Raw genomic sequence first — 27861 nt, forward strand, 5'->3', positions numbered from 1 at the left:
TGTTGATAATTTTAATATAAACTTTCTAAACATCACTATTAATGAAATGTAGTCTTATTGTAATGTTTTACTCATAATCTTGTTGTAATTTTTTTTAAGTTATTAATAAAGATGAAATTTATTTTACATATTAGTACTTTCTTTTAAAAATTTTAATATTTTAGTCCATTTAAATTTGATTTTTTTATTACTTAATGAGAATTAACGAAAATGCTAATTTCTATTAAGAAACGGAAATTTCACTTCCGTTAAGTAATGGAAGACACCAAATTACCTAACGGAAATGTCACTTCCGATAAAAAAAAAAAAAATTGAACACACTTTATTGGAAACACTTTATTGGAAGTGGCACTTCCAATTCCTTCCAATATAGCTAGGTTTAAGTCCGCAGCCCTTTAATTTTTATTTTTTTTTATATACTGATACACATGGCTTCAAACTGTGAAATCACATTTCCAATATTCCAACATAATGGTTGTGTTGTGACATAAAGAGGTATAAAACTATGAATGTAATTATGTACATATGCAACTTGTTACCTGTTTTATTGATTTGGATCATGTCATCGATCAGTCAAAATCGTTTTTCTTTCTGATTTTTTTTTTTGTCCATAAACTTAAAGATGGTGGAATTTTGGTCCAGCAAGAAAACATTAATTAATGAAATAACAGTTTAATTCACCATGGCATTCTCTTTTGTCATATCTCTTGGAGTGGAATGCAAAATCATGACATGACATTGAATAATTTTTTGTGACAAAGCTTTACATGAGACTGTGAGAGTTTTGGAATTCTTCATTGAAGGTTTAGACGAAATGTTTTCTGATAAAAAGTGTTTTTCTTAAAATTATAATGAGATTGACATTAGTGTAACGACATTATGCCCTGATTTTTATCTAGGGATCAATAGAGAAAATTGTGGCATAAATATCTAATATTTCTAGTTTCATACATTTACACATTCATTCATTTTTTTTGCGATATAAATACTTAATGTTTTCAAGTTTATACAATTATATACTCATTTTTTTTCGGGGGCTATCACGTGTCTTCCTGTCTAAGTTTAATAGCTTACGGTACAATTAAAACAATATATTAGGTTTTTATGCTGTAAAAATAAAGATTGAGTATATAAATGTATAAAACAGAAAATATTAAGTATTTATACCGCCATTTACTCGTGATCAATATGAGGCAAATGATAAAACTTATGTAGTCCTCTCATTCTATTGATTAGAGCAGCATGATTCACCCCTATCCAAAGTAAGACATATCACGTGAGTAGAAAGTATAGACCTTACGGCTCCGTTTGAAATCCGAAAAATAAGAGGAAAAATAAAAATACAAGGCAAAACGAAAATATGAGGGAAAACAAGAGGTAAAATCAAAATTCTAGGTTGTGTTTGGAAGTTATGGAAAGTATGAGGGAAAATTAAGAGAAAAGTAAGGAAGATACACACAAATGTGATCTCCACATAGTCAAATTTGGAGGGATTCTCATTTTCCATCCAATTTTTCCGAGAAAATGTAATCTCCACTTTAGTTATACATTTTCTCTCTCAATTTCCCTCCTACTTTCTTTTTTCATCATATTTTCCCTCAATCCAAACAACCAAAGGAAAATAGGAGGGATTTCATATTCCTTTCCCTCCTATTTTCCAAGTTTGAAACGGAGCCTACAAATGTCAGTAAAACCGAAAGGTACACAGAATACCCTAAATACCTCCTTTTTAATTTATTTTTAAAATACTTCATGAAATAGATATTTAAACAAAAATATTCTTGAGATTATAACTATTTAACGAATATTATTTTTCTTTTATCGTCGGCGAGTTTAGAAACGAACTCATATTTTTTTAGACAGATACATAGGCTTAAAAGTAAAAAAGGAAATGTACATAGAGAATGTGATATAATCAAGAGTATGAAGGTATCATAAAAAAAAGGGATCGTAGGTAAATTTGAAAATTCCATGGTCATTGACTTGGGCATTGGTTTAGCTCATACTTTATAATTGTGTATCAATGTTTAAAATATCGATACCGATACTCATACCGAGGTTATGATTTTACGGATATATCGAGTATCGACAGATATTCTATAACAATTTTAATACCGACTACCGATTATATCGGTGATATATCGATGGTATATCGATTATCTACGGATATACCGACAAAAATCTTATAACAAAATATAATAAAATATATACCACTATTTATATTTTAAAATTTCTAATAAAACAATCAAATTTAAAATATACCTATACTTTTTTCTTATAGATATACGTTATTAATATTTACATTACTTTCTCAATATTAAAAAATGTAATAAAATAATTTTTTTCAAAAAAATTGTTTTATTTTTCTACTACATTACAAATATTCTTTAAAATAATAAAAAGAAATAGTATTATATATTTAATTATTTAGTCTATTAGTATCGATATTATATATATATAATACATTATTTGTCATACATATATTTATATGTATTATAAAATATAATAAGGAAATATGGATAATATCATTATACTAAGTAAAATTAATAAGTAAAAGATATAAATAATAAGAAATAAAAAAAAAATAAAGAAAAAAAAAAAAAAAAACAAAGAAAACGATATTTTCAAATTTGGACGATATTTTTTCGATATTTGTCTATATTTTGGATTTTTTAACTACTAAAAAATATCGGTATTTTATCGATATATCATCGATAATTTAACGATATTTATAAAACGATTATAACGGATATTTTACCGAGACTCTTCAAAAAATGATATATCGGCGATATATCACTGATATATCCCGATATTTTGAACATTGTTGTGTATAAGAAACATCCAGAAAATTATCAAATTATTTGGATATTTATTGATATTTTAAAAAATTATGGACAACATGTCGATAAATCTTAAAAAAAAAACAAAAAACTTTCATATTTGAAAAAGCTTAAAAAGAATACCTTAAAATTATATTTTTAACTTGACATACCACTTGATTTCCTAAATAGCCAACTAAAACGTTTGGAATTTCTATATATCTAATGTTTCGCAAATCTTAGATAAATAATCATAAAGGTGACGTGGCCTAATATACAGAAGTGACTATTTAACTAAGATTTACATCTGTAAATATATGAAAGTGGCTATCTACCAAAGATTTACAAAATATTGGCTATTTAGTAATGTCAAACTGTAAATATGGCTATTTACATAATGGAAAAAAAAAATGAGGAAAATAGTCAACTTAAACGTTTGGCATTGCTAAATAGCCAATGTTTAGTAAATCTTAAATAAATAGTCATTTCATATGTAAATCTTAGGTAAATATCCAACGTTTGGTATATAAAAGTGGTTATTTACCTAAACTTTTTATCAAACGTTTGACTAATGTAAATTGACTATTTTTTTAATAGACCCAAAAAAATATATATTTGATGTAAAACTCTAAACCTTAACCATTACAAAAAATGAAAAACGAAATCAACATTAAAAACAAAATTTTTGGTATTTTGGTAACAAAAAAAATTATCTCTCTTATATCAGTCATATACTAGTAGAAAAAAGGCCTTTAATGGCGTTCAAATGCGCCATTAAATATATTTAATGACACTTTATAAGCGCCATTAAAAGAGGCGTCATTAAAAGTCTACGATGGCGCTTAAATGAAAAAACGCCATTAAATGTGACGACGTGGACTGGGACATTTAATGGCCTTCATTTTTTTAAACGCCATTAAAAGTGCTGCCATTTCAGCAGCCACGTGAACACTGGGACATTTAATGGCCTTCATTTTTTAAACGCCATTAAAAATTCTGCCAATGTCAGCAGCCGCACGAACATGATCTAGACCTTTTCCTGGTAGCTGTTAAAATAAAATAAAAACACAAAACACAAAACTGTAATGAGCTGATATTTTAGTAACATTTATAAGGAAGGAATTACAAAATGATGGAAATCAAGACACTCATATCTTATAACTTCTAACTTTTCTATAGCAAACTATTATCAAAATATCACAACATCTTAGTATATTCATTTATAACCCCCTAGCTATAAGCTTGTTATTAAAATTCTGATTACCGAGCGGGGAGAGAAAGGAATTACCATCAGGAGTTCTCGCTCTCTTGCTAGGAGCTTGCCGAAAATGGTGTATCTCGCAAGTTGATCGGTCGAAGATCGAGACTTTGAAAGCGGAGTTTGGGATATATTGGAAACTCAGCACGTGTCCGAACTCCAAGCGGTAGTGCTCCCTCAAAATCTGGTCATCCTTTGTGCAACCAGATTCTTCCGTGGCCTTTGACCACTTTGACATTCCATTCAAGACCAGAGTGAGTCTTAAGGAGCATCGAGCTCGGCAGACTTGCGCCGTGTAACGACACAAACTTCTCCGGAAGTTCCTGCATCGGGCTCGGATTGTGTAATTACATTAAGGCAAACACAAATATCACAGCTTTCAATTAATAAAACCAACAAAAAAATATAATTAAATATTGAGACATAATCTGCCCTCAAATCTCTCTCACACCATGCAATTAAAAAAATACTATAACTTCATTATCTACCAATCATATTTAAAAGAAAACAGACAAACAAAGAGCAAACAAGTAATATTCACATTTATAAACTTCCATTCAAGAAATGAAGGAAAAGGATAAACTTTCTCTACCTATCCATATCAGATAACTTGCTATTCATGGATCAGATAAACTAATTTATAAGCTGTTCAAACCCAGTCCAACATTATCTATATAAAATGACTAATATAAAATGAGTTAGACTTACAAGCACATTTTGGGACAGGTCTTTGTCCCAACATTATCTTGTAGAACCCCAACCTAGTAATCGACATGGCTCGCCGGAGTTTGATGGGTTCTGAATCATCGCCGCCGTGATCGTCCGTCTCGGTATCCTCTGATTTCGACAAACTCTCAGAGTCGTCGAGGCTTTGTCTGTTGTCAGTTCCGAAGTCAACCGATTCCGAATAAGAGTCAACACTAAGTGTGTAAGTATCGTCGTCGCTTTCTGAAGAGACATCAACACTCGGTTTTTTCGTCTCCTTCTTTTTCTTCTTCTTCTTCATATATTCCTCTTCTTTAGAGTTCTTCACTGTCCTATTCTTCTTCATAACCGCCGATGAGCTTGAAAGCTTCAACAACAAAAGAACCGATGTTTAATTTCTTCTCCGAATTAATACTCAAAACTTGTGATAATATAAGCTTCAGAATTAAACACCAATGCTTATGAAAGACAAAATTATATATGCAGCTAACATCTACTAAGATATTTCTAAATGAAATTACCGAGTTTACAACTTTTGAGAGAAGAAACAGAAAATGACCATTTTTCAACTTTAAGAGAGGAGAAACGTAAAGAGATTTGAGAGAAGAAACAGAAAATGACCATTTCTAAACGCTTTTTTTTAGTACAAGTACTCGAATTTAAAGGTTTATACCTGGAGCAATGATCGAAAATTTTAAGCGATTTCCTCAGCAGAAGAGAGAAGAGAGAGATTTGAAAAGTCGAAATATAGCAACAATCGACCAGGCAATCGGTGAGCTCCAAATCGTATAGCAACAATTCTCTATTCAGCGACCTCGGTTCCTTCTTGAAATCTGAAAAAAAAAATAACACCAAAAATTCAGAGAAAATACACGAAACCATTGCAAAATTGTCACAAACGCACCCGAATCAAACGCACACACTAGTAGAAAAACATAACAAATTGAAAAACATGCTTAAGCCTCAACCAATTTCGGAAAACATAGTATATTGGAAAAAAAAAAAAAAAAACTCAACATGGATTTCCCATGGCCAATTGGGGTTGGAATTTTTCAGAAAGGGCCGAGATACTACGAAAATCACTACATAAACATTCCAAAACAGGTTAATTTCCTTTACAAAATAATTCAACCATGAAAGTTTATAAAATAAAATAAAAACCCTAACCTTTGATTCTATTGTGGCAGGCCGGTCCTGAAAATATTTTGGGCTATCCGAGAGGAGCGGAGACCATAGAAGATAACCGACGGAGAATGACGGCGACGAGCAGCGTCGATGCCCGACGGTGATGTGCAGCGGAGAGTCGGACTGTTCGTCGCTTAATCTCAGAGTGTTTGACAATCTTTTGGGCCATCGGTGAGGAGCGCGACCGTAGAAGATTAGCGACGGCGAATAGCGACGAGAAGCAGCGTCAAGACCCGGTGGCGATGTGCAGCGGAGAGTCGGAGTCGCTTGGTCTGGGCATGTGTTTCAGAGTATGGTAGAGTGCGATATTTTTTTTAATGGAGTGCGTTATGTATTTGTTGAGAGTTAAAAATAAATTAAACACATTTTTAATTGCGTTCAAATTCTGCACGCCATTACAACTCTAACCCAACCACAAAACGCCGTGTGGCTGCCGCGTGGCTTGGTGTAAATCTTTTATTGGCGTTTGAAAAAGGAACACTATTATATATTCAATTCCCACATGTCAACAGCTTATTGGATTATACGCTACAGTGACAGCGAGATTTTAACATTTTTAATGGCGTTTTTATTTTAAATGTCATCATATATAATTTTAACCACATGGCATTCAATGGTTGGTTTACAATTTTTTTAATGGCGTTTCAAATTTAAACGCCATGAATATTTTTTTGTTGTACCTCTTCCGAAAGTGACGTGGCGATCTCTAATTCGTCTTTTGCTTTAAACACAATCTCGAAAATACAATAATTACATTTAATGGCGTTTTTTTTTCACTAACGTCATTAAAGAAGCGCCATTAAAAGCCATTTTTCTACTAGTATAGTTTTAGAATAAAAAGCGATCGATAGATTTTAGTCAAAATAAAATAGTTAGATGATCATAGTTATAGTTTTAGAATTATCCTCATTGAGTGATTGTTTCTAGTTGTATCTATCCTCTATATTTAGTGACACGAGTAAAAAAAATGTGTATGATCGCATTTTTAAAAATCCTATCCTATGCTGCAATAAGTTTTTGATACCCGTATTTAAATTCTTTATATAAGCAGTTATATTTACTTGGTTGACAACCAACTCGTTAAATTAGTGGGATGTGAAATCACTAATCACTAACAATGTTATTTAGATGTGATAAAGGGACCACAAATCGACTGCACATACTTATAGAAAATAAAAATAAAAATAAAAATAAAATAAAATAATTGGATGAAAAATAAACAAATTGCAAAGCTTTCACATTCTCATTAATTTGTATCCACTAAAATATTCCTAGATCGTAATTTGCAACAAACTGAAAAAGAGAGAAGAGAGTGGTACAAGCCAAAGAACTAAAAGTGCACTAACTTTTTTGGACACATTACATTTTAAAATCTACATTTTTTTTTTTGTTAATTATTACAATCCAACGATCCTGTAGGTCAGTTATCATTCACAGAGAAATTGGTAAGTATAATACACTATCTTCATTAAAACGTCATTATAAGCTCCAACTAGAGATTTAACAATCGTTTAATCAATCATTTTAGCAAAGTTATGGTTTAATTTTAAAATAACAGAGGATCCGAATTTCTGGTGTCGTGATTATTGTAGGTCAAACGTGGCAATTTTTTTTTTTTTTTAAGTAACCAAAATTTGCTTCCACACTACATACCATCTCCAATCTATTCAAACTTTACAAGATATATTTCACTCCAATTTCAATAGGCGACGGGAAATAAAATTCAACAAGATTGACTAGCTTACTTTGAAAAACAAATTTCACCAAATATATTTTTAGTAAACATCACTTCTTCAACATATTCGTTTCTTCTCAATCAAGATCTTACATTCTAGTATCAGAAATGCAAATAACAAGGTCGTAATAAAATACTATGATTAAAATAGATCAAATGAATCACTAATATGTTTTAAATTGTTGGACATTCTAATGAGTTCAATTAACCTATTTATTAGAATTAACAGAATGACTGAAATACTTTTAAAACACACAATTTTTTCAAAAAATGCACATCAATGACATGCCAAAATAAGTCCATATTTTTCATATTGTCTTGAGATTTGATCATGTAGTCTTGAGGTTTCAATACGATAATGTTCATTCGGCTATCGATTATATTATATTCATATTTTTAGGGTAGCGAAGAAAATAGTGATCTCTTGTCAATGTTCAGACACAAAAAGCTCATAATACAAGAATGAATGAATATTGAAAGTTGAAACACTGTCTTTGAAAGTATTTTATTTCTCCTTTAGGACACATTTTATTTTTTGTCACAGCCATGACGCCCAAAGACTTGATTTCTTAAAATAAAATATACAAAAAGCAATCCTGTTTCTTTCTATTTTTCTTAACGTGTTATTGACAGCCCAAGGAAACTAAAGTCGTGTAAGTAATATTATTTTTTTTACTATCACCCCATTATTTCGTTTTTTGTCGTGAATTGTGACATTATTTTACGTGTGTGACAGAACCAAAGCTCAGATTATCAAAAGAGAATCTCTCTCTCTCTCTCTCTCTCTCTCTCTCTCTCTCTTGTGAAGGTGACAAAATCCACTAAAACCCAATCCTCTCGTTACCATCTCTCACTCTCTCTCTCCATTATTTCATATTTCTAGTCACCTTTTCACTTTTCAGTTTTTGTTGTTAGTACGTATGTGCGTTTTGTCCAGAAACTGAGAGAGAGAGAGAGAGAGAGAGAGAGAGAGAGAGAGTAAAAATGGAGGACATAGATGACGATGATGATTATGTAGCAGTGGAAGAAAGAGAGTGCTACAAAAGCTCAAGAAACACCACGTTTGTCACATCACCGGAGATAGTGGAGGAGATCGTAGAGAACCCAATCAACGACAACGCGTCGAGCAGGGATCAAAACGACGACGTTTACGTGGCAGTTGGCAAAAACGACGTGGAAGTGGTGAAATGGGCTGTTGACAATCTCGTGTCTCACGGTGCAAAGCTTTACCTCATCCATATCTACCCTCCAATCACTTATATCCCAACTCCTGGTAATTTATTCACTCATCAATTCATTCTTCACTTTTTTTTATGGTGTACTAAGACTTATTTGCACTCGTGGTCCTTGAACTTTGCGGATATTACACCATATGGCCTCAATCAATTTTATATTTTTATAGAATCTCAAATGTGCGTTCTACGAGATCACCTTGGTGGGTGGTGTAAATGGTCCGTTTACGTGCAAAAATCATCACCTAATCAAAGTTGTCATTTTTTTCATAACATAGTTTATCATGCTTTTGGAATAAATGACTTCTATTGAATAATGAGAAAAATACTATCAAAATTGTCGTACTTTTGGAATAATCTCATATTGATTTTGAGTTTGGTCGATATTATTCACATGATTTGACCATTTTACCCTAACGAAATAGAGTCATGTACGTCACACTTGAGATTTTATTCAAAATTGAAATTATAATATTAATGGATTGCTGATGAAAAATGACTAATAGTAAAGCACTCCTAATAATAATAAAAAGGAATCTTAGGAAAAATCAGTTTGATTGAGCAGTTGGAAAACTGGCAAGAAGCCAGTTGACAAAAGACCAAGTGAGATTCTACGTCAACGAAGAGGAGAACCGGAGGAGAAATCTTTTGCAAAAGTACATCCGGTTATGCAACAACGCCAAGGTTCGAGATATAATAGACAATTTAAAAAAAAAATGTTAATTAATCAGCGATTTCTCGTTATCTTTTGTTTTGTTGGGTACAGGTAAATGTGGACACAGTGCTGGTAGAACACCACTCCACAGCTAAAGCCATAGTTGACCTCATTCCATTTCACAACATCAACAACCTCGTTATCGGAATGAAAAAGCTTCCTAGTTCGAGGTACGGAGATACCAGAGATTACTGCGAAGAAACACTTTTCGAAGAATATAACTTTTGTTGGGTTTTTACAAGGTTATTGAGGACAAAGATGGCTAAATTCGAATACGTGAAAAAGGGCGCCCCGGATTTTTGCAAAGTGAGCGTCGTTCACGAAGGAAAAAAGTACGTCGGACTACTCGAGAAGTCAACAGGGATTGTCCATTCCTCTCGGGCGAACAGCCTCGGGGTTTCAAGCGAAACGACTCTTCACTCCTCTCGGAAAAGCTCGTTTCTGATCCGTGGATGTTTTTCAGGCAAGTCTAAGAGAGGTTCAACTTGACACGAGTATTTTTGCAACATTTGACTAGCTTTCACGAGGCCTCGGAGAAAGCCACGAGAGAATGTAATTTCTGTTTTTGTTAATAATCAATCTCTGTATCAAGAGAATTACACACTACATATATACATGAAAAGCAAAAAAAAATAAGTGAAGGGACAGAGAGAGTAAGTACAACATGAAGATGATATGTATTTCGTTCATCGATGTGATAAAGCATGGATTGTTTCACCGGAAAACACATATCAAAACCATGGATTATGACATATCGATGGAACACAGTATTATCAGTCATGGCACCAAAATGTTCAAAACAACCCATTTCATAACTTCCAGAGAAATAATATTCCATGTTTTGGGAGGCAAAAACTGACTCAATCACCGCCGACTTGCCTCTTCCATGAGTCCTCCACGATCAATTCATCGACCCCCCAGTCCTCGTAACTACAGCGTTCAAACAAAGAGTCCTTAAATAAGATCTCACGAGTAATGCTAAATAAAAATCCATGGTACAAGAGAGTATCAACAGAAACTTGCAAACAACTGCAAACAAGGACCTTAAATCTCAATTAAGGCAATGAGATAAATTAGCAGGGGAAAAAAAAAAAAAATTACCTTCCGTCGGGCAGGTAGCGGCGAATGGTAAAGGGAATCTTCCTCTCACGAAGCTCCTTCATTGCAATCTAATAAAAATTAAATATGCCGTCAACTAATCAGTTGAATGCAAGGTCTGAATTCCCTTTGAAACAATTTATAAATAACTAAAATTTGGGTGAAAAAAAAAATCGATTTCGGCAAAAATATTCATTTTTCAGCAGCATTCCGATAATTTCTACCGATTTTTCAGACACCAAATTGAATGTAACGGACTAGTAAATAAATCATGTAGTCTGATAAAGGCCAACACATTTAAAGCAGTCCGGTATCGTGCTATGATCAGTTTAATGCAAGGTCTGTAATTCTGTTGAACCAATTTATAACGCCAATTTGACAATTTCAGACACCAAATTTCGACAATTTCGATGACTTTTATCCAAATTTTCAGACACCAAATCAAACGTAACAATCACATAGTCTGATAAGGCCAAGATATTTAAATCAGTCAAATATCGAGTCATAATATATTGAAAGGACATTTTACCTCAAGCGGGTCGGTTTCACCTTCCAACTCGACCATAACAGGTGCGTTCATGCTGTTCACCAAAGATCGCTTATATCAATCAATCAGTCAAGAAACTGACTGAGCCGAAAAACAAGGGTTTCGCTAAATAAATAAAAGATAGATTCTAACCTGATTTGCAAGGCACGTGTGCCGAGAATTCTGGCCCGTTCGTATTTAGTCATGAATTTGGAAGTCTTACGAGGCCGTTCCACCGGAGCTCGCTCTTCTCCGTCCCCTTCTTCCACCAGATCCCCGTGCTCCTCGTCCTCGTTATTGTTCTCCAAATCTTCCTCTGCACCTTCCTGTTCACTTCTCCGGTTAATTTTTATTTTTATCTTAATTTTTTTTTTTTTATCTTCTATGGAGTTCAAGCTACTTTAATAAAGCTGAGTACTTACTTCCATTTCCGGCTCCACAGGCTCATCCTCGTACCTTCATCATTATGAAAAAAAACAAAAATCGTCACAAAACTATCCGCACACACTAAGGTGAACAAAACATTGAGGCTAGCCCAAAATAATCATGCAAATATTATGCTGTTCAACTATATGAGAGACCAATTATCACACTTTTCTATATAATTTGCTCAAACGATATTGAGTGAGAAGAATCAATTCGAAAATTTCAAAAGTTCGAAACTTAAACCCTCGGGAGTCTTTCAGCTGAGTAATACTGAATTTTTTGACCTAGGTAATCAGCGTAAAATTGAGAGAGAGAGAGAGAGAAACCCCATATCCATATCGTTGTATTCATCGTCCGCCATTTCTTGTGAAGGAAGAAGAAGCTTTACTTTAGGGTTTGTATGTGAGCGAAAGACAGACCGAGGAGAAGAAGAGAATGTGAGAATAAATTTAGATTGAATTAAATAAAAACAAGAAAGCAAAAAATAAAATAAAATAATACAAAGTATTTAATTGGGGACGGACGACGAACAAGGTCAAAGACCGAAGTTCCACGCGCTACTCATGTGACATTTTTTAATGGGAAAATTATAAAATTAAATGTTTTTAAGTTGTAGTATTTCAAAAATATTATCTTAAATCTTTCAAACATTATTTTTTTAAATGGTAAATATTTATTTTTATTTTAAATCTAATTATAGTAAACAATAAATAAATAAGTTAATCAAAATAGTACCCAAATCTTTTTTTTTTAAACAAACGGTAAACATTAAGAAAAATATATTTTTCTGAGAAACACGTGGGTGAAGCGTTCTAAGGTTGAGAGTAGATCATGACTTCCTCAAAGCCTCTTATGAGTCATGAACATGAACATGACGGTGATGAAGAGCTTGAGCTGGCGACCTCCTTTCTAGTCTCATGCATATTTCTCCGACTTCAACGGCAAAAGTGGTGAAGGTAAGACCTTATTTCCTGGCTGGAAAAAGTCTAGCTTCTCGCCCGGTGAGAACGAAACAGATCTATAAGTTCTTTCAATAGTCTGGAGATGCAAGCACCCTTGGTTCATTAAGGAGATCAAACCTGGCATCTTCCAACTTAGCTTCGAGCTAAAGGAGGATGGTGACAAAGTCCTTGATGGACGATCCTGGACTTGCAAAGGAGCCTAGTTCGTCATTCAACAGTGGCTGGAGAGGATGACTATCGAAGAGATCAAGTTCGACCGCCGTCCATTCTAGATTGTCATGTTAGGTCTGTTTCATGTATATTTGAATAAAAAGAATGGAAGACAACTAACCTCAATGGTCGGCTAAGTCATTGGCTTCACTGGAAGAGATACCTCTTCGATGAGACTTAAAGTGGTGGTCGACATCAAACAACCCCTAAAAGTTGGGTTTTTTCTCGACCGCGATGGGGGCACCCCTCTATGGATACAATTTAAATACGAAAATCTTGGAATATTCTTGTTATCCGTCCATTTTGGGCCTCCAGAATGGCCCGACGGACCGACCAAAAGTTGGCCTAGCTCGAAGCTCTCCTCCCAGGTACGCTCGATCAACTGGCCGACTAGCTAAGCACACCCAAGCAGCCGGTCGACCACCAGGCACACGGCCAATTGGCATGGCGGCTACAAGCCCCTCGGCTGGTCGTCCAGATGGCCATCGAGCGCTCACCAGTCAGCCACTGGACCACCAGGCGGTCGGTCGGTCGACTGCTCGGCTACAAGCGCTCGATGCCAGTATGAGCACGACAGATCGGCCACTCGGCCACCAAGCGCCCGACCGATCGGCTGCTCGGCTACAAGACGCCCCCAAGCAAGTCTCCACACTCATGGGATGTTCCTCTAGCTCTATAAATAGGGTACTCGACCAAAGAACAAAGGTAATCCAAATTTTGAGCCGTGAAATGCTGCCGAACCTATGAGAAGCTCGTTTAAGTCATATTTGGCCTCTAAACACTAAAACCCCTATTCTTCCACCCTAATCCTCCTAATTTTGAGCGTCGAAGAGGTAAACAGAGGCAGCTCATCTGTTTCCTCTTTGTAGTTCACTTTTTATCTCTTTTCAAGATACCTTGGAGAATGTGAAAGATCATCCCTGGCTAGGGACGAACTCAAGATACCGGATTCAGGACGCTTAGGCTCGACCTCTTGGTCCGACCTTAGGTCGAACCGTTCGAGTATCTAAATCGTTGTCTGAAAACAAACGACAACAATTATGTTTCAAATGTGGCATCTTGGGTCACGAGCATGAGGAATGCGGTCGGAGGAATTGGGCCATGGTTTGCTCCATACATTCCCCGATGGTCATCAAGTACAGAGGCTAGATCTTCGCAGAATCTCCGACTGGATCATGCTTCGATGGGCTACTTTACCAGGTGGGAAGGCTCTCAGAGGAGGCTGCCTATGTGTCGGCATTACATGGCGGCATTGAACAGTAAGTGCACAGACTGGTCTTGAGGACGCCAGAGATTGGACAAAACATTGAGCCATCACTGGCGAGCGTCACCGGTGACAAAAGAAGAGAGACAACATAAAGGATAGAGGATAGGTGTGGTAGTGCATCCCGGGTGATGTCTGAACCGCTTAGACTGTCAGAAAGAGAGGTGGAGGCGAGAAACAATGCGTCAGGTATGAAATGAGAGAATGTCATAAGCGAGGCCCATAATGTGTCAACAAATTGACCAAAGAGCCACGTCAAAGAAAGCAACATGAGAGACAAAGGACTGCTGATATCAAATGGGCCTAATTTGGATATCATAAAAGCCCAATTGGAGGTTAGGACACTTAGGCCCGAAAATCAAATGATGGTGGAGAAGAGCTTGGCCCTAAGCAATCACCAATCAATATCACAGGCGAATTTGTGCTTACCTGCGATAGCTCTGGTAAACGCAAAACCATGGAAGCTGAAGACTCTGGGAAAAAGATGAAGACGTCCATAGAAAAAGAGTTTGAAGGAACTAGTTAGAATAATATGAGAGAAATTGAAGCTATAGCAAAAAATCTCCAACTCGACTTCGCTCAAGGCTCGAATGATTCTGGTAAATTGAAGACTAACGAGAGGAAAACTGTCAAGCCTTGAAGGAAGACGACGAAGAAAATCCCTTTGAAGCTCCAAGTTGCGCCGATCATTATCGAGGATTTGTATCAGTGACTTCTCACTCTGATTCCTCACTAACATTGGCCGAGGAGGCGGGCCTTAAAAACACCCTACCTCATCAATGTTAGTGCGATCTCAATCGAGATGCGGCTCAAACAGCTCTCCGGAGCCAAATAAGTGAGTGCAATCCTGATGTCACCTAGTTAATAGAAATAAAAGATAAGTTATGAAAAAATGCAGAAGTTAAGGAGCAAATTTAGTTTTTGGGGTTGTTGTACAGTCTCGGCGACGGGGCTCGCAGGTGGTATATGTCTTTGGTGGCACAAACATTTGAATATTGATGTTTGGCAGGGTTCTAGCAACTTGTTAAGGGTAGTGATGCATGGCAAATTGGGCTACAGATTTCAAGAATGTTGGGGTCACCGAAATGGACAAAAGAGTAGTGTTTTCTTAGTGGAATCGACCTAGTAAACAAGACCCACAAAGTGGGGTCTTGGGATTTAAGTCGAATTCTGATGTTTAGGCTTTCAAAATGACGTTTTGTGTTCTTCTCAATTTACTTAATTCTAGTTTTTATTATTGTGTTAAGTATATTTAATTTGATGTATTAATATTCAGTTTTGGATTATGAAAAGTCTCTTGATGCATCTATAAATCTTGAGCACCTATTTTGTATTAGATAGATTTTGTTTAATGAAAAAAACAGTTCTCTAAAAAAAACCATTGTTTCGGTATTCTTTGTGTATCAACAAAATTGAGATGCCCTTAATCTGGTATTCGTAGTCTAACGAATCAAAAGGTTTTGGAAGAATTATTGACCGGTATTCTTGCGCGAATCAACGGTCGTGATTATTTATCCTTTCCACCACCTCCCCCTGCATCAGGTAGTCATCAGAGGGAAGTCTAGGGAGGCTAACTGGAATCTGTTTGGTGCCTACGGGCCTTCGGTGGTGGCGAAAAGAGCTATTTTTTTTGGAGAAGATGAAAACAAAAATTGAATTGAGTGGTAGGTCATGGTTGCTGACTGGAAACTTGAACCTGAACCTGATCCTTAATGAGAAAGAAAAATAGGGGAGAGAGATTCATCGGCACATAGGTCGCATACTCGACGATTTTCTTCAGGATACCGGTGGTATCGACGTGGAAGCAGAGGGAGGTCATTTCACATGGTCTAATAGTCACCCTGAAGGTAGCAGAATCAGAGAGCGTTTGGACAGAGAAATCGCTAGCCCGTTCTTTCTGCAAAAGTTTCCGAAGGTTTGAGTTCGGAACTTCCCAATCTCTAAATTTGATCATGGCCCAATTTTACTTGATGGGCTTTTTTACGAGAATAAGGGTCAAAAGCCCTTCCATTTCTCCGAGTCCTGGCCCAATGAGGAAGAGTGTAGAAAGATTGTTGAAAATTCCTGGAAGGACATGATGGTTGGGTTCAAGTCTTGGTAGCTTCACTCCAAAAATCGCGAAGTTGGCAAAGTGATGAAGATTTGGCAGAGAGAAAGATTGAGAAAGACCCAAAATGAGTTAAAGGTATGTGAACAACACTTGATAAATATCCAACGCCTTCCTAGCACTAGAAGAAACCAGGAATTGGAATCTAATCTTCAGGTAAAGGCGAAAGATCTAAGCAGCAAGATTTCCGCGGTTTTGTGTCAAAAGTCGCGTGAGCTTTGGCTCAAGGATGGAGATTCCAACTCCTGTTTATTCCACACTTCCATGATGGTCAGAAGAAAGAGAAACCATATTGAAGGTCTTCCCGATGACTCCGACACATGGTTGAAGGAAAGAGACCACATTGGCATGTTCCTCAACTCAAAGTTCAGCGAGCTTTTTCGATTCTCTTCCTCGGAGTTCCTGAAGAGCTTGGAGATTTGATCCATCATGTCCTGGGTCGCGAAGATAATGAAAATTTCACAGCGATCCCTATGAGGATATAAATTAAAGAGATAGTCAGGTCTATGCGCTGCCTCAAAGCCCCCGGCCCCGATGGGCTCTAAGGCGTGTTTTACAAGACCTTTTGGGATGTGGTGGGTGATTTGTTGATGGATTTTTGTCGAGAGTTTTTACTCAAAGGAAAACTTTTGAAAGCCATGAGCTTCGCTCATGTCGTCCTCATTGCCAAGATTGATGGCGTCCGTGAACAAGAAAGCCGGGAAGGAAGGGTCCATGGGAATCAAGATAGACATGAGTAAGGCCTTCGACCGAATGGAATGGAATTTGATTTTCAAAGTCCTTAAATTCTTTGGAGCTTCGAATAAAGTGATCAATCATAGAGAAATACATAGCCTCGGCTTCTAACATTATTATTCTCAATGGTCGTACACTTCCGAATGTCGGTGATTTTAGCACCTCAAATAACCATTTAAATGCGGAAAGAATTAATTACACTATCATAAGCTAATAAAACATGGTTATTAACAAGATCTAGATTACTTAATTAATTGATATTAAGAGCCTTTGACAAGCAACCAATATTTTAATGACAAGTTTATAAAAAAAACTTACAGTTTTTGGCTCATCTACTGAACTCTTCAAGCTTTCTCCTAATCCGTCTTCCTTCCTTGAGTTCCTCAACGATCAGACCTGCGAGCTTTTGTGATGACACCAAAGTCTTCCGAGACGTAATCTCCGAGGCGAATAAGAAATGTGAGTCGGCAAGAATCTTTTATCTCACTGTGATCTCAAATAATATTTTTAGATCACACCGTGTTTATGGGAATGGAATCACAAAATTCCGAGGGGAGAAGGAGAGAGAGGAGAAGTTGGCCAAGCGAAGAGGTGTTCTCTTTTTGGTCGAATTATATAGTTGATCAATTAGGTTAATTTTTGTTTCTCATGAACCCCTTATTTATAGTAGTAAAAATGAGATATTCTAGAATATATTATTTCCTTTTATTGTGTTCACACTGTGTGTTCACATTATGGATTTAATCTCAGCCATTGGATCTCATCTCATGAATCCTAATTTTTCTCTCATCCAATCAGATCAATATCTAGAAGTTTATTTTATAACAAAATATAAAATATTTTATTTTTTGAGAGAATATAGGAAAATATGTCTCTTAAAAATAAGGAGAGAATATAGGATAATCTTATTTCCATATATTATTCTCTCTCTCCTTTATTTTAGGAACAACAAAGAGAAAAAAAATTGTCTTTTGGCCTAAAAGATATAATTGGCCATTTAGCAGTAGGGGAGGCCGAAATTTGCTCAGTGCAACACCCAATTGCTTTAAACCAATTTAACTCTTATTTACTTGTCCAACAATAAATAAATTTTTTTTTTTACATGATCCAACAATAAATAAACAGTATTACTATAAATATTTATTTAATTTTGCAAATACCCGTTTTTCAGAATTAATGATGTCAATCACCATTACAACTTTGTAAGATAATAATAATGAAATCATTATTATTAGAATGTTCTTATTCGCCTTTATCGAAGCCGAATATGGGATGATGGACCTAGAATTTGAAGCTAACAATCTCGATCAAAAGACGAAATAGTCATTTCTCCTTTATGTATCGATTTGTCTAATCTTGGTCAGTCCTCCACTGTGTAAGTCAAGACTACACTCTCCTTCAATACTAGAATTATATTTACTCATCGTGACGAGTGTCCACTGATTTAGTCAGTACGTGATCATGATCTTCCAGGTTCAACCTGTATCGAGATAGGTCAATTTGTTGTGTTATACATTTCTCGTTACATATATACCCTAAGCACAGTTGCTTTCCTAGCGAAAGATTCTTCCGAACATAAGCCAACTTCGGAAGTGCACGCAATCAATCGGCTCTGAAATTAACCCTTAGGTAATATAACATTTACCTTATTTCAAGAAGACTGGATTCCGTATCTGTAAATCACTTCCTCCTACGACCATGCCCCGACCTCCCAAAACACCTATTTAGTCAGCGTTTCATTAGCCTTTAACGTGGTGAATCAAAGAACCCGATAACATGATCTAGAAGTCCATGATTACTTCAAGATTTAGATCAAGCATCACTGTGACCATCATAAGCGACCTCGGCTAGTGCATCGTAATAGTCCTTAAACGATGCATCTATCCAAACCAAAGCATTTCCAAGTCGTACACCTTCTTCAAGTGTAGAATGCTCCCACTGAGTGATCAACCTTCACTCATATTCCACATATATTGACTTTAGATATGGTTTTACATGCGCATATCAGTCATCGACCATGTTTTAGTTCACCGCCCGAACTCGGATGCCCAACATGCGACTCAGTTTAATACGGAGACTATGAAATGATAAATGTTTGATAAATCTTTAGATTAAGATACTATAGCTTCAACTCAAAAAGATAATAAATGTCAAAACTTTATTTTATTAAATATTTCAGCGAGAAGTTACAAATAATATCTTCTCGTGGGCAAGAATTCCTAACACTGAAGATCCAACTTCGAGGAGGCTAAGGCAAGGTGATCCGCTCTTGCCATACCTTTTCATCATCGCCCCAAAGGTTCTCTCTCAGGTTCTTTTGAGAGAGGAAAGGTGTGGCCTCTTCCAAGGTATTAATATAGGTCGTAATGTTCCGAACATAACCCATCTGATGTTGGCGGACAACACAATCCTCTTTCGCCAAGCTAAAAAGAAGAAGTGGAAGCTGTATGTAGCTACCTTGATATATACCAATGTTGGTCGGGTCAAAAGGTCAACACAAGCAAATCCAGACTCTTATTCTCCAAAAATTGCCCAGAAGAGAAGAAGGAAATAACCTGGGATCTCTTGGGGGTGAAAGCTTGCGCCGTCGATATCTCTTATTTGAGAAATCCCTTCTTCCTCAATCGGAACAAATCTGCAAGTTTTGAGGCTTTGAAGAAAAAAATCCACACTTGGCCAAAACCATCTCTAAGGCGGAAAAGGCTATGCTTATTAAATCTATGATCCAGGGTATTCTCTCTTACTCGATGTCCACGTTCCTCTTCCCTAAATCGTACTGTCAAAATACCGACAAGGCGGTGAGGAAGTTCTTTTGGAAATGGGCGGTGAACGATGATCGGTACATGGTCATGACGAGTTGGGATAAAATCAGTCAGCCGAAGAAGAGTGGCGGCCTTGGGATTCGTAAGTTTGAAGACATAAACATTGCCCTCTTGGCTAAGCTAGGTAGCACATGGCTCAGGATACGAACTTGTTTTGGGTTCATATGTTCAAACAAAAATATTGTTGTGACACTTGCTTCATTCAAGCGTGTAAGAAGTGTTAGGATAATTGACCATTGAAGATAATAAAATAAACATAAATGATTTTTGAATTCGATAAGAAGTTTACTTTGTTAACATTTATGATTAGTGGGTTTTTTCTAAAGAGAATCAATAACAACTACATCCATAGACTCCGTATTAAACTGAATTACATGTTGAGCATCTAAGTTCGGGCGGTGAGCTAAAACATGGTCGATGATTGATACATGCCTGGATAGCTGTATCTAAAATCATATATGTGGAATACAAGTGAATGTTGATCACTTGGTGGGAGCATTTTATATTTTTGGTAAGTGTGGCCTGGACAGACTTTGGTTGTTGATGTGTCGTTTAAGTACTGTTAGGATACACTAACCAGAGTCGCTATGATAGTCACTGTGAGACTTAATCTAAATCCTGAAGTGATCACGGACTTCTAGGTTATATTATTGGGTTCTTTGACTCATTCGTTAATGGCTACTATCATGCCAAAATACTTATGTCTTGGGAATTTAGGATATGATCTGAGCGAAAAATGATTTACAGATACGAAATCCAGCCTTCCTAAAAGAAGGTGAATGTTCACTCGCCTAAGGGTTGATTTCAAAATCGATTTATTGAGCACACTTTCGTAGTAAGTACGTACGAAAGAATATTTCGCTGGGGAAGCAACAGTGCTTAGGGCTCATATGTATTAAGAAGGGTATAACGAAATAATTGACCTTTCACGATACGAGTTGAGCTTGCAGGATTGAGATCATGTACTGACTATATCAGTGGACGCTCTTACGATGAGTAAAATATAATTCTAGTAATAAGAAGAGTGCAGTCTTAGATTATTTTTGTGGAGTATCTCCAAGATTGACGAATCGATTGAAAAAGAGAAATGATTGTTTCGTCTTTTTAATCGAATTTATATGAGCTTCTGTCCATAGTCCCCGATTCGGCTATGATAAAGATGGATAAGAACTCTATATTAATAATGAAGATTATTTATTATTACAATCTCACAGCTGTAAATTATCTAGCAGCATTCATTCAGAAATTTGTCTATTTGTCGAATTAAATATTTATTATGGAATTAATTACTTATTTTTAGAACAAGTATTTAATTAATTGAATTTTAAGTTGGGATTTATGGACACTGTAAAATTCGAAAATTCATAGGCCCAATACCACTAGTTGAGCGCCTACTTTAGGGTTTAAATACCCAATGTTCTCTCTTTAATTAGTTGCATTATGGAAAAGATTTCAGGTAACTAAATAAATAAGAGAGAGAATAATAATGGTTGAGATATTTTCTCTTCATTAAATAAGGAAATAAGATATTGCCCTTTATTTTCTCTCATGAATATATTCCTAATATATAGGAGAATAATAATCGTAGAGATATTCTCTCCATTAAATAAGGAAATGCCGTCATTATTATTCTAAAATATCTATATTCCTTAAATATATGAGAAAAATAAGGAAATATAATATCCTAGATTCTGATATGATGGATGAGAGAAAAAAATATGATTAGTAATCAAGATCCAATGGTTCATGTTTTACTACAAAATACGAAAGAATATAGAGAATAAGGAAACCCTAATGGCTTCCTAAAATATCTTCATTCTACCACTATAAATAGGGGCCAAGGAGAACACAATAGCCATACAAGCAAACTGATAAAATTCGCCCATCACACCATCAGTGTGGCCGACTTTCTTTAGCTCTTCCTCTCCCTTGGAATTTCGTGATTCCAATCTCATAAACACGATACGACCTGAATATCTAAATCAAGTCGTAGTGAGATAACGAGTGAACCCACATTTTTTTCTTATTCCATCCGGAGATTATGTTTCGGAAGATTACGGTATCATCTCTGGAGATCCAAACGACGAGAATCCTGTCGTCGTTTCTGAAGATTAAAAGCTTGAAGATCGAGTTATTGGAGCTCAGAATGGGATCTTGAAGAACTCGATTGAAGGAGTCAGTAGCAGATTGCCAAACATGTAAGTAATCTGAAAACTCGTCTTTTAATTGGTTAGTTGAATCGCTCTCTAGTTATTCTATTTAAATATGCAAATCTAGATCTTGTTTTTATAACCGTATAAATAATTAGCCTGTTAGCGTAGTTATTTATTTTCCGCACGGTTATAGGGATGTTTAATTCCCAACAAGAAGAGCAACACATCAAGTGGCTGGAAAGATGTGCTATCCACGCGAGATTTGATTAAAAAAAGAACTCTCACTTTCTCATTGGATCGGGAGATTCGGCGATTGTTTTTAAAGACAAATGGGTGGAAAAACTCCCCGGCGAGTTGGGATACCAAAGTCAACGAGCTTTTTGTGGATGGCTCTCAAAATTGGGACATGGAGAAGATCAGGCATTGGTGTGACCCAGAATGGTGCTCGAAAATAGAGGATCTCCGAATCTTTCGATGGCTCCAAAGATCAACTGGTTTGGGAAGCAATAGAGAACGGGAAATTCCCAACAAAATCTGCATACTCTCAGCTCGCCCGAGCTTCCTTCAATCCGAATAGAGCCATCTGGAAAGCGCTTTGGAACACTCCCATTCATGAACGCCTCCAATGTTCTGGAAGCTATTTGGAATTGGCGGAATGATAAACTGTTCAGAGGTTTCTTGATCTTGGGTGATGATCTGATGCACCGTACTGAAGCTAGAGTCCAAGAATTTTATGCGGTCCAGGTCTCAAGACCTTCATCCCCGGTGACGCAGAATGGAGAAGATGCTATGCGATGGCTCAGGCCAAAGGCCAGAACCGTCAAATTAAATTCATATGTTGTGTTTAAGGACGACAAAGCTGCAGTCAGAATCTTGGCGAAAGATGGAACCGGAACGGTCTTGTGGACGTGGAGCACCACAATCAACGCTAATACGGCTATCGAAGCGGAGGTTATGGGTATCCTTCTCGTCATCCAACTGGCGGCTTTTAGGAATTACCCTCAATTCATTAATAAAGGTGATAATAAGGCTCTCTTGGATAATTTGTGCCTAAAAAAGGATTGTCCAAGATGACTTTTAATCCCCTCTACGCTCAAATAAGTATGTTGGAGGGTAAGCTCACGTCACTTGAGTCCCATTTGATTCCTAGAGATATTAACAAGGCAACTCATTTTATTGCTTAGTGGTCACTTAGATATGATGCGAACGCTTTTTTAATTTCAATGAAGTTCTGATCGTTGTTCGGAACATTTTGTCTGATGAAAATTCAGTTAATGCATAGAGGGCCTCTTTTCCTCTTCTTCGCAGCTGTTAGGGGCGAGAGGGTTTTATGAGACCCCATTTTCTCCTTAAAAAAAAAAAAACCTTATAAACAGTTATTTTCGTTTTAAAAACTTTAAATATGCTATTTTCATGATAAATCACCAGAAACGGCTACCAGAAGCAATTTTCACTTTTTAATTGGGCTATCAGACGAAATGTGAAATGGGCGTATTGTGGTAGAAGAGACTAGTGGGCTTTAGAGGTACACATCACACAACCCAACAAAATTAATATAAGAACAGAGCCCAACCATTCTCGTTTCTCAGGAAGAATCTAAGAAGAGGAAAATCAGAAACCGGAGGACAAAAGACTCCTTTATTTTATATTTATCAGGCTCAGTGCTTCTTTTTTTCCCCAAATTATTTTCTCTCTACAATTTTCAGGCGAGGAATTCTTAGTTTTTCTCTTAACAATCAGTAAGTTAGTCTTGATTTCGCCGAACTAAGCTTCCAAGCTCTGAATTTCGCTTTCGAAGCTCGAAAACCCTAGAAATTTGAACCAGAGGATGAGTTCTCACGACAACAGGCTCGCCGATCCCAGCTCTTACCGCGACCGTCGGAGGTAAGTTTTCATTAGGTTTCCGAGTCTATTTTCTCGTTTCAGAGTCCTTGATAAGAAAAAGACAATTAAGATCGAGTCTTTTTGTGGTCTCTGATATTGTTGAGATTGAGCCGAAATTCATATCTTTGTGATGTTTGTGTGTTATATCTGGTATTGCACAGTGATTTTATTGGTCCTCTTGTGGGACCGAGCGTGCCTGATTCGGCTCCAAGCCACAGCCGAGTCAGAGGTTCGTCGGGAACTGGATCGGCATCTGATGGGTTTCCAAAGTTTCAGCCGCCCTCTTCGGGCCGGTTCGACAGCGGTAGCGGTGACCGAAGAAGCGGTTTTGGCGGTGGTGACTACCACCGGAGGGACCACCGGGACAGGGACAGTGGAGATGGTCGGGGAAGTAGGTACGGCGGGAGCTTCTCCGGCGGGCGTGGCGGAAGCGGCGGAGGAGGCTATGGTGGTGGAAGAGCCCCATCGAGTCGTGACCTGGATCACGTGGCTCTTCCGAGGCAGGATTTCAGAAACTTGGTCACTTTCGAGAAGAATTTCTACGTCGAAAACCGGTCCGTGACGGCGATGTCGGAGAATGATGTGGCGCAGTACCGCGCCAAGAGGGAGATCACCGTGGAAGGCCAGGATGTTCCAAGGCCGATTCGGATGTTCTCGGAGGCGAATTTCCCAGGTACTTAAATAAAAAACTTATGTCGATTTGTTGTTTCATTGATTTAGTTAGTGGCTCTACTATTTTTTGGAGGATATTGACTATGTTTATTTATTGGTATCTTTTTAGCTTACTGTCTCGACGTGATTGAGAAATTGGGCTTCGTTGAACCCACACCAATTCAGGCTCAAGGGTGGCCGATGGCTCTAAAGGGTCGAGATTTGATGGGCATTGCCGAGACTGGTTCGGGGAAGACTTTGGCCTATCTTTTGCCGGCTTTGGTTCATGTTAGCGCTCAACCTCGGTTAGGTCAGAATCTGCTACATTAGATTGATCGCGGAGTTCTTTGCTACTTGAACAAAAGCTTTTCTCACCTGCTTATTCATTTTTTTTTTTTTTTTTTGTGTATCTATCAGAATATGGCGATGGTCCTATTGTGTTAGTGTTAGCACCTACAAGGGAATTGGCAGTTCAAATTCAAGAAGAAGCTGTTAAGTTCGGTGTACGTGCTGGTCTTAAAAGTACTTGCGTCTACGGGGGTGCTCCAAAAGGACCTCAAATTCGCGATCTTAGAAGAGGTACATTTTTTTAGTTTTGAATCTTTTTAGGGCGTCAGAATCTAAATGGCTCTTTGAATTTTTTTTTCAGGAGTTGAGATTGTTATTGCTACTCCGGGTCGGCTGATAGATATGCTGGAAGCACAGCACACGAATCTGCGAAGAGTTACTTACCTCGTACTGGATGAGGCTGATCGGATGTTGGATATGGGGTTTGAGCCTCAGATACGGAAAATCGTTGCCCAAGTATGTTTATCTATTTTTAATCGCGATTCTAGCAAAAGTTACTTTAAGTAACTAGTTTTCCTTTGAGATATGCCTACATCATAATTTGTCCTTAAAAAAGCTGAAACTAATATAAAATAAAATATCAAGTTCAATAGAAGTTTATCTGACCTTTTTGTCCGTAACATAATTTAGATATTGGATTATAATGTTATAGGGAATGTATTTGAGTCTGATTTGTCCTTGTAGTAGCTTTACTCCACAATTACATGAACTATGTCATGGAAATAATATGATATATACAAGTACTCATCAAAAACTCAAGGCCACTAGGAGTGTCTCCCGGTCAAACTACCTGCGGGTCTTAGTCAGGCAAAGCCAGATACTCGCAATTATAATATAAATAAATAAATAAAAATATGAACTTCATAAGCCTGCGGGCGAAATTTTTGCTGATGTTGAAATAAGACACTTTTTCAGATGCTTGTAATCAATTGTATATCTTACCACAGATTCGACCAGATAGGCAGACATTGTACTGGAGTGCTACATGGCCAAGGGAGGTTGAAACCTTAGCTAGGCAGTTTTTGCGCAACCCCTATAAGGTATGACCACAACTTTTTTTTCCCCGACAGAAGATATTTCAGCTAAAATACTAAATGTAATTTCGTTGCTTCTCTTCCGTGTTCTGTTCTGTTTGTTCAGGTAGTTATTGGATCGCAAAATCTGAAAGCGAATCAATCCATCAAACAAGTCATTGAAGTCGTGAGCGACTTTGAGAAATATAATAGGTTTGTCTTGGTCCTGGTATAAGGCTGAACAAAGAATGCTCTCGTCTTTTCTTGTTTTTCTGGTGTCACCGTGTTAATGGGATAACTTGTTATATCGGTGCAGGCTGATAAAGCTACTGAAAGAAACGATGGATGGTAGCAAGATTTTAATTTTCATCGAAACAAAGAAATCGTGCGACCACGTGACGAGGCAGCTTAGAATGGACGGCTGGCCCGCTCTGTCCATCCACGGAGACAAGAACCAGGCTGAAAGAGACTGGGTCTTGGCTGAATTTAAGAGTGGAAGAAGTCCTATAATGACCGCCACTGATGTGGCTGCTCGGGGGCTCGGTAGGATCACTGTGTTATAGGAATTTTTTAGTTTCGTTTTAGGGCTTCAATTTTATTTTCTTCCAAGATAAGCAAGTCGCCGGCTGCTCCAGTTCCCGCGGAATTCAATTTGTGGTTTGGGTGCAAAAAGACGAAATAGGAAAAGACACTGGCTTTTGCGTAATTAAGTAGGATTAGGACACTTCTAGTAAGTTTCAGGGCATAAAATAAGTCTGGAATGTTAGTTTCCCCGAAAGATGTGAGCTGTTTATTAGAAGTGCTAAAAAATGAACGAGTAAAAAATGTTGCCCATCCACAGTTGGAGCTGGTTGTATCCGCGGCCCGGTTGACTCAGACACACATGCCTATTCATATATCTTCGATATGGAAGTGGTGGTGGTGATGAAGCTGCTTCTTATCCCTGCAAAGTTTAAGGTGGGCACATATAAGCGTGACGAATGTGTGTTATATCTTAAAATTCGAATCTCGGGGAATTCGGCAGTGCAGGGATAAGGTTTTCGGCAGTTTTATCCTTGTCTTGGAAAAAAGGGGACTTGTTAGTTTACCTCCTGGTTTCATTTTCACCTCAAACTCTTTTTCTTTTTCTTTTGTTGGTTTTCTTGCAATACAGATGTGAAGGACATAAAATGTGTGATCAATTACGATTTTCCGTCGAGCCTTGAGGATTACGTCCACAGGATCGGGCGGACGGGTCGTGCGGGGGCTAGAGGAACAGCTGTCACGTTCTTCACGCAAGCGAACGCGAAATCCGCTCGAGAGTTGATCAAGATCCTGCAAGAAGCAGGGCAGGTTGTGAGTCCCGAATTGTCGGCAATGGCCAGATCGAGTGGTTCTAGCTATGGAGGAGGTGAATTTTCTCAGCCCCGCCCATCTGATGATTTGATGTTTCTTGTTGTCCCTCTGACGTATGATCTATGAATCTGTTATTATTTTGTAGGAAACTTCCGGAGCAGAGGTGGGCGAGGGTATGGAAACCGGGGTGTGTCGGGTTCGAATACTATTCCTCTTGGCAACAGAAGATGGTAGCTTTTCTCCGAGGCTCTCCTTCGTCCCATTTATCCAATTACGAGAAATTTGCAAAGCTAGGCTTAGATTTCCCTGCCTAGGGACATGAAGCCGGACTTATATTTCGTGTTTTTTCATCATCGTATCAAACTTTATTATTGCCATGAATGAAATGAGTTCTTGAGATGTCATTTTAATTATAGTACCTGACAGGTGACTGAAAGTAAGCACTATAAATTTATATGAAACTCTGTTTTAAGCAACTCTTATTGAGCTCAAGACATTGCTCAAAGCAACCCCATTAATACCATGAGTTGGGGATGATCTTTAATATTTCAGTATAAACACATTAACGATGAACCAACGAGCCAAAAACAAACACTAGAGAGACCACAACAGACTACATTAAAAAAACGAAGCCGTTACGACCCTGCTCTAGGGTATCAGATATTCCTCTTCTTGTTC

The 27861-nt window shown here is 37.2% G+C and overlaps 3 protein-coding genes across 4 annotated transcripts; 2 read left to right on the forward strand and 1 right to left on the reverse strand.

Annotated features, from left to right (window-relative positions):
• Nucleotides 1-8513: 8513 nt before the first annotated feature.
• Nucleotides 8514-10374, forward strand: LOC149383496 (U-box domain-containing protein 52-like). Its single transcript, XM_089629142.1, has 4 exons — nucleotides 8514-8975; nucleotides 9500-9618; nucleotides 9701-9819; nucleotides 9892-10374. The coding sequence occupies exons 1-4, from the start codon at nucleotides 8687-8689 to the stop codon at nucleotides 10136-10138; spliced, it is 774 nt and encodes a 257-aa protein (XP_089485268.1). The 5' UTR covers nucleotides 8514-8686; the 3' UTR covers nucleotides 10139-10374.
• On the reverse strand, nucleotides 10304-12173 carry LOC149383497 (DNA-directed RNA polymerases II, IV and V subunit 6A-like). Its single transcript, XM_089629143.1, has 6 exons — nucleotides 12026-12173; nucleotides 11696-11729; nucleotides 11427-11599; nucleotides 11277-11328; nucleotides 10751-10818; nucleotides 10304-10579 (listed from the first exon to the last, which is right to left on the reverse strand). The coding sequence occupies exons 1-6, from the start codon at nucleotides 12058-12060 to the stop codon at nucleotides 10510-10512; spliced, it is 432 nt and encodes a 143-aa protein (XP_089485269.1). The 5' UTR covers nucleotides 12061-12173; the 3' UTR covers nucleotides 10304-10509.
• Nucleotides 12174-23530: 11357 nt separating this feature from the next.
• Nucleotides 23531-27644, forward strand: LOC149383498 (P-loop containing nucleoside triphosphate hydrolases superfamily protein). Of its 2 annotated transcripts, none has more exons than XM_089629448.1 (10): nucleotides 23531-23836; nucleotides 23998-24509; nucleotides 24618-24797; nucleotides 24905-25066; nucleotides 25137-25291; nucleotides 25783-25875; nucleotides 25976-26061; nucleotides 26165-26391; nucleotides 27002-27238; nucleotides 27329-27644. In XM_089629448.1, exons 1-10 carry the CDS (start codon nucleotides 23781-23783, stop codon nucleotides 27415-27417), a joined length of 1797 nt encoding a protein of 598 aa, XP_089485574.1. In that variant the 5' UTR covers nucleotides 23531-23780; the 3' UTR covers nucleotides 27418-27644. The 2 variants fall into 2 exon arrangements, with proteins under 2 accessions (XP_089485574.1, XP_089485575.1); XM_089629449.1 differs by lacking the exon at nucleotides 27329-27644 and adding an exon at nucleotides 26690-26805 and having other exon boundaries at nucleotides 27002-27239.
• The last annotated feature ends 217 nt before the right edge of the window (nucleotides 27645-27861 follow it).

The sequence above is a fragment of the Urtica dioica genome, chromosome 10 (genome assembly GCF_054948205.1).
Source record: "Urtica dioica subsp. dioica isolate 48M chromosome 10, U.dioica_male_clone48M_v1_H2, whole genome shotgun sequence".
Classification (NCBI taxonomy): domain Eukaryota; kingdom Viridiplantae; phylum Streptophyta; class Magnoliopsida; order Rosales; family Urticaceae; genus Urtica; species Urtica dioica.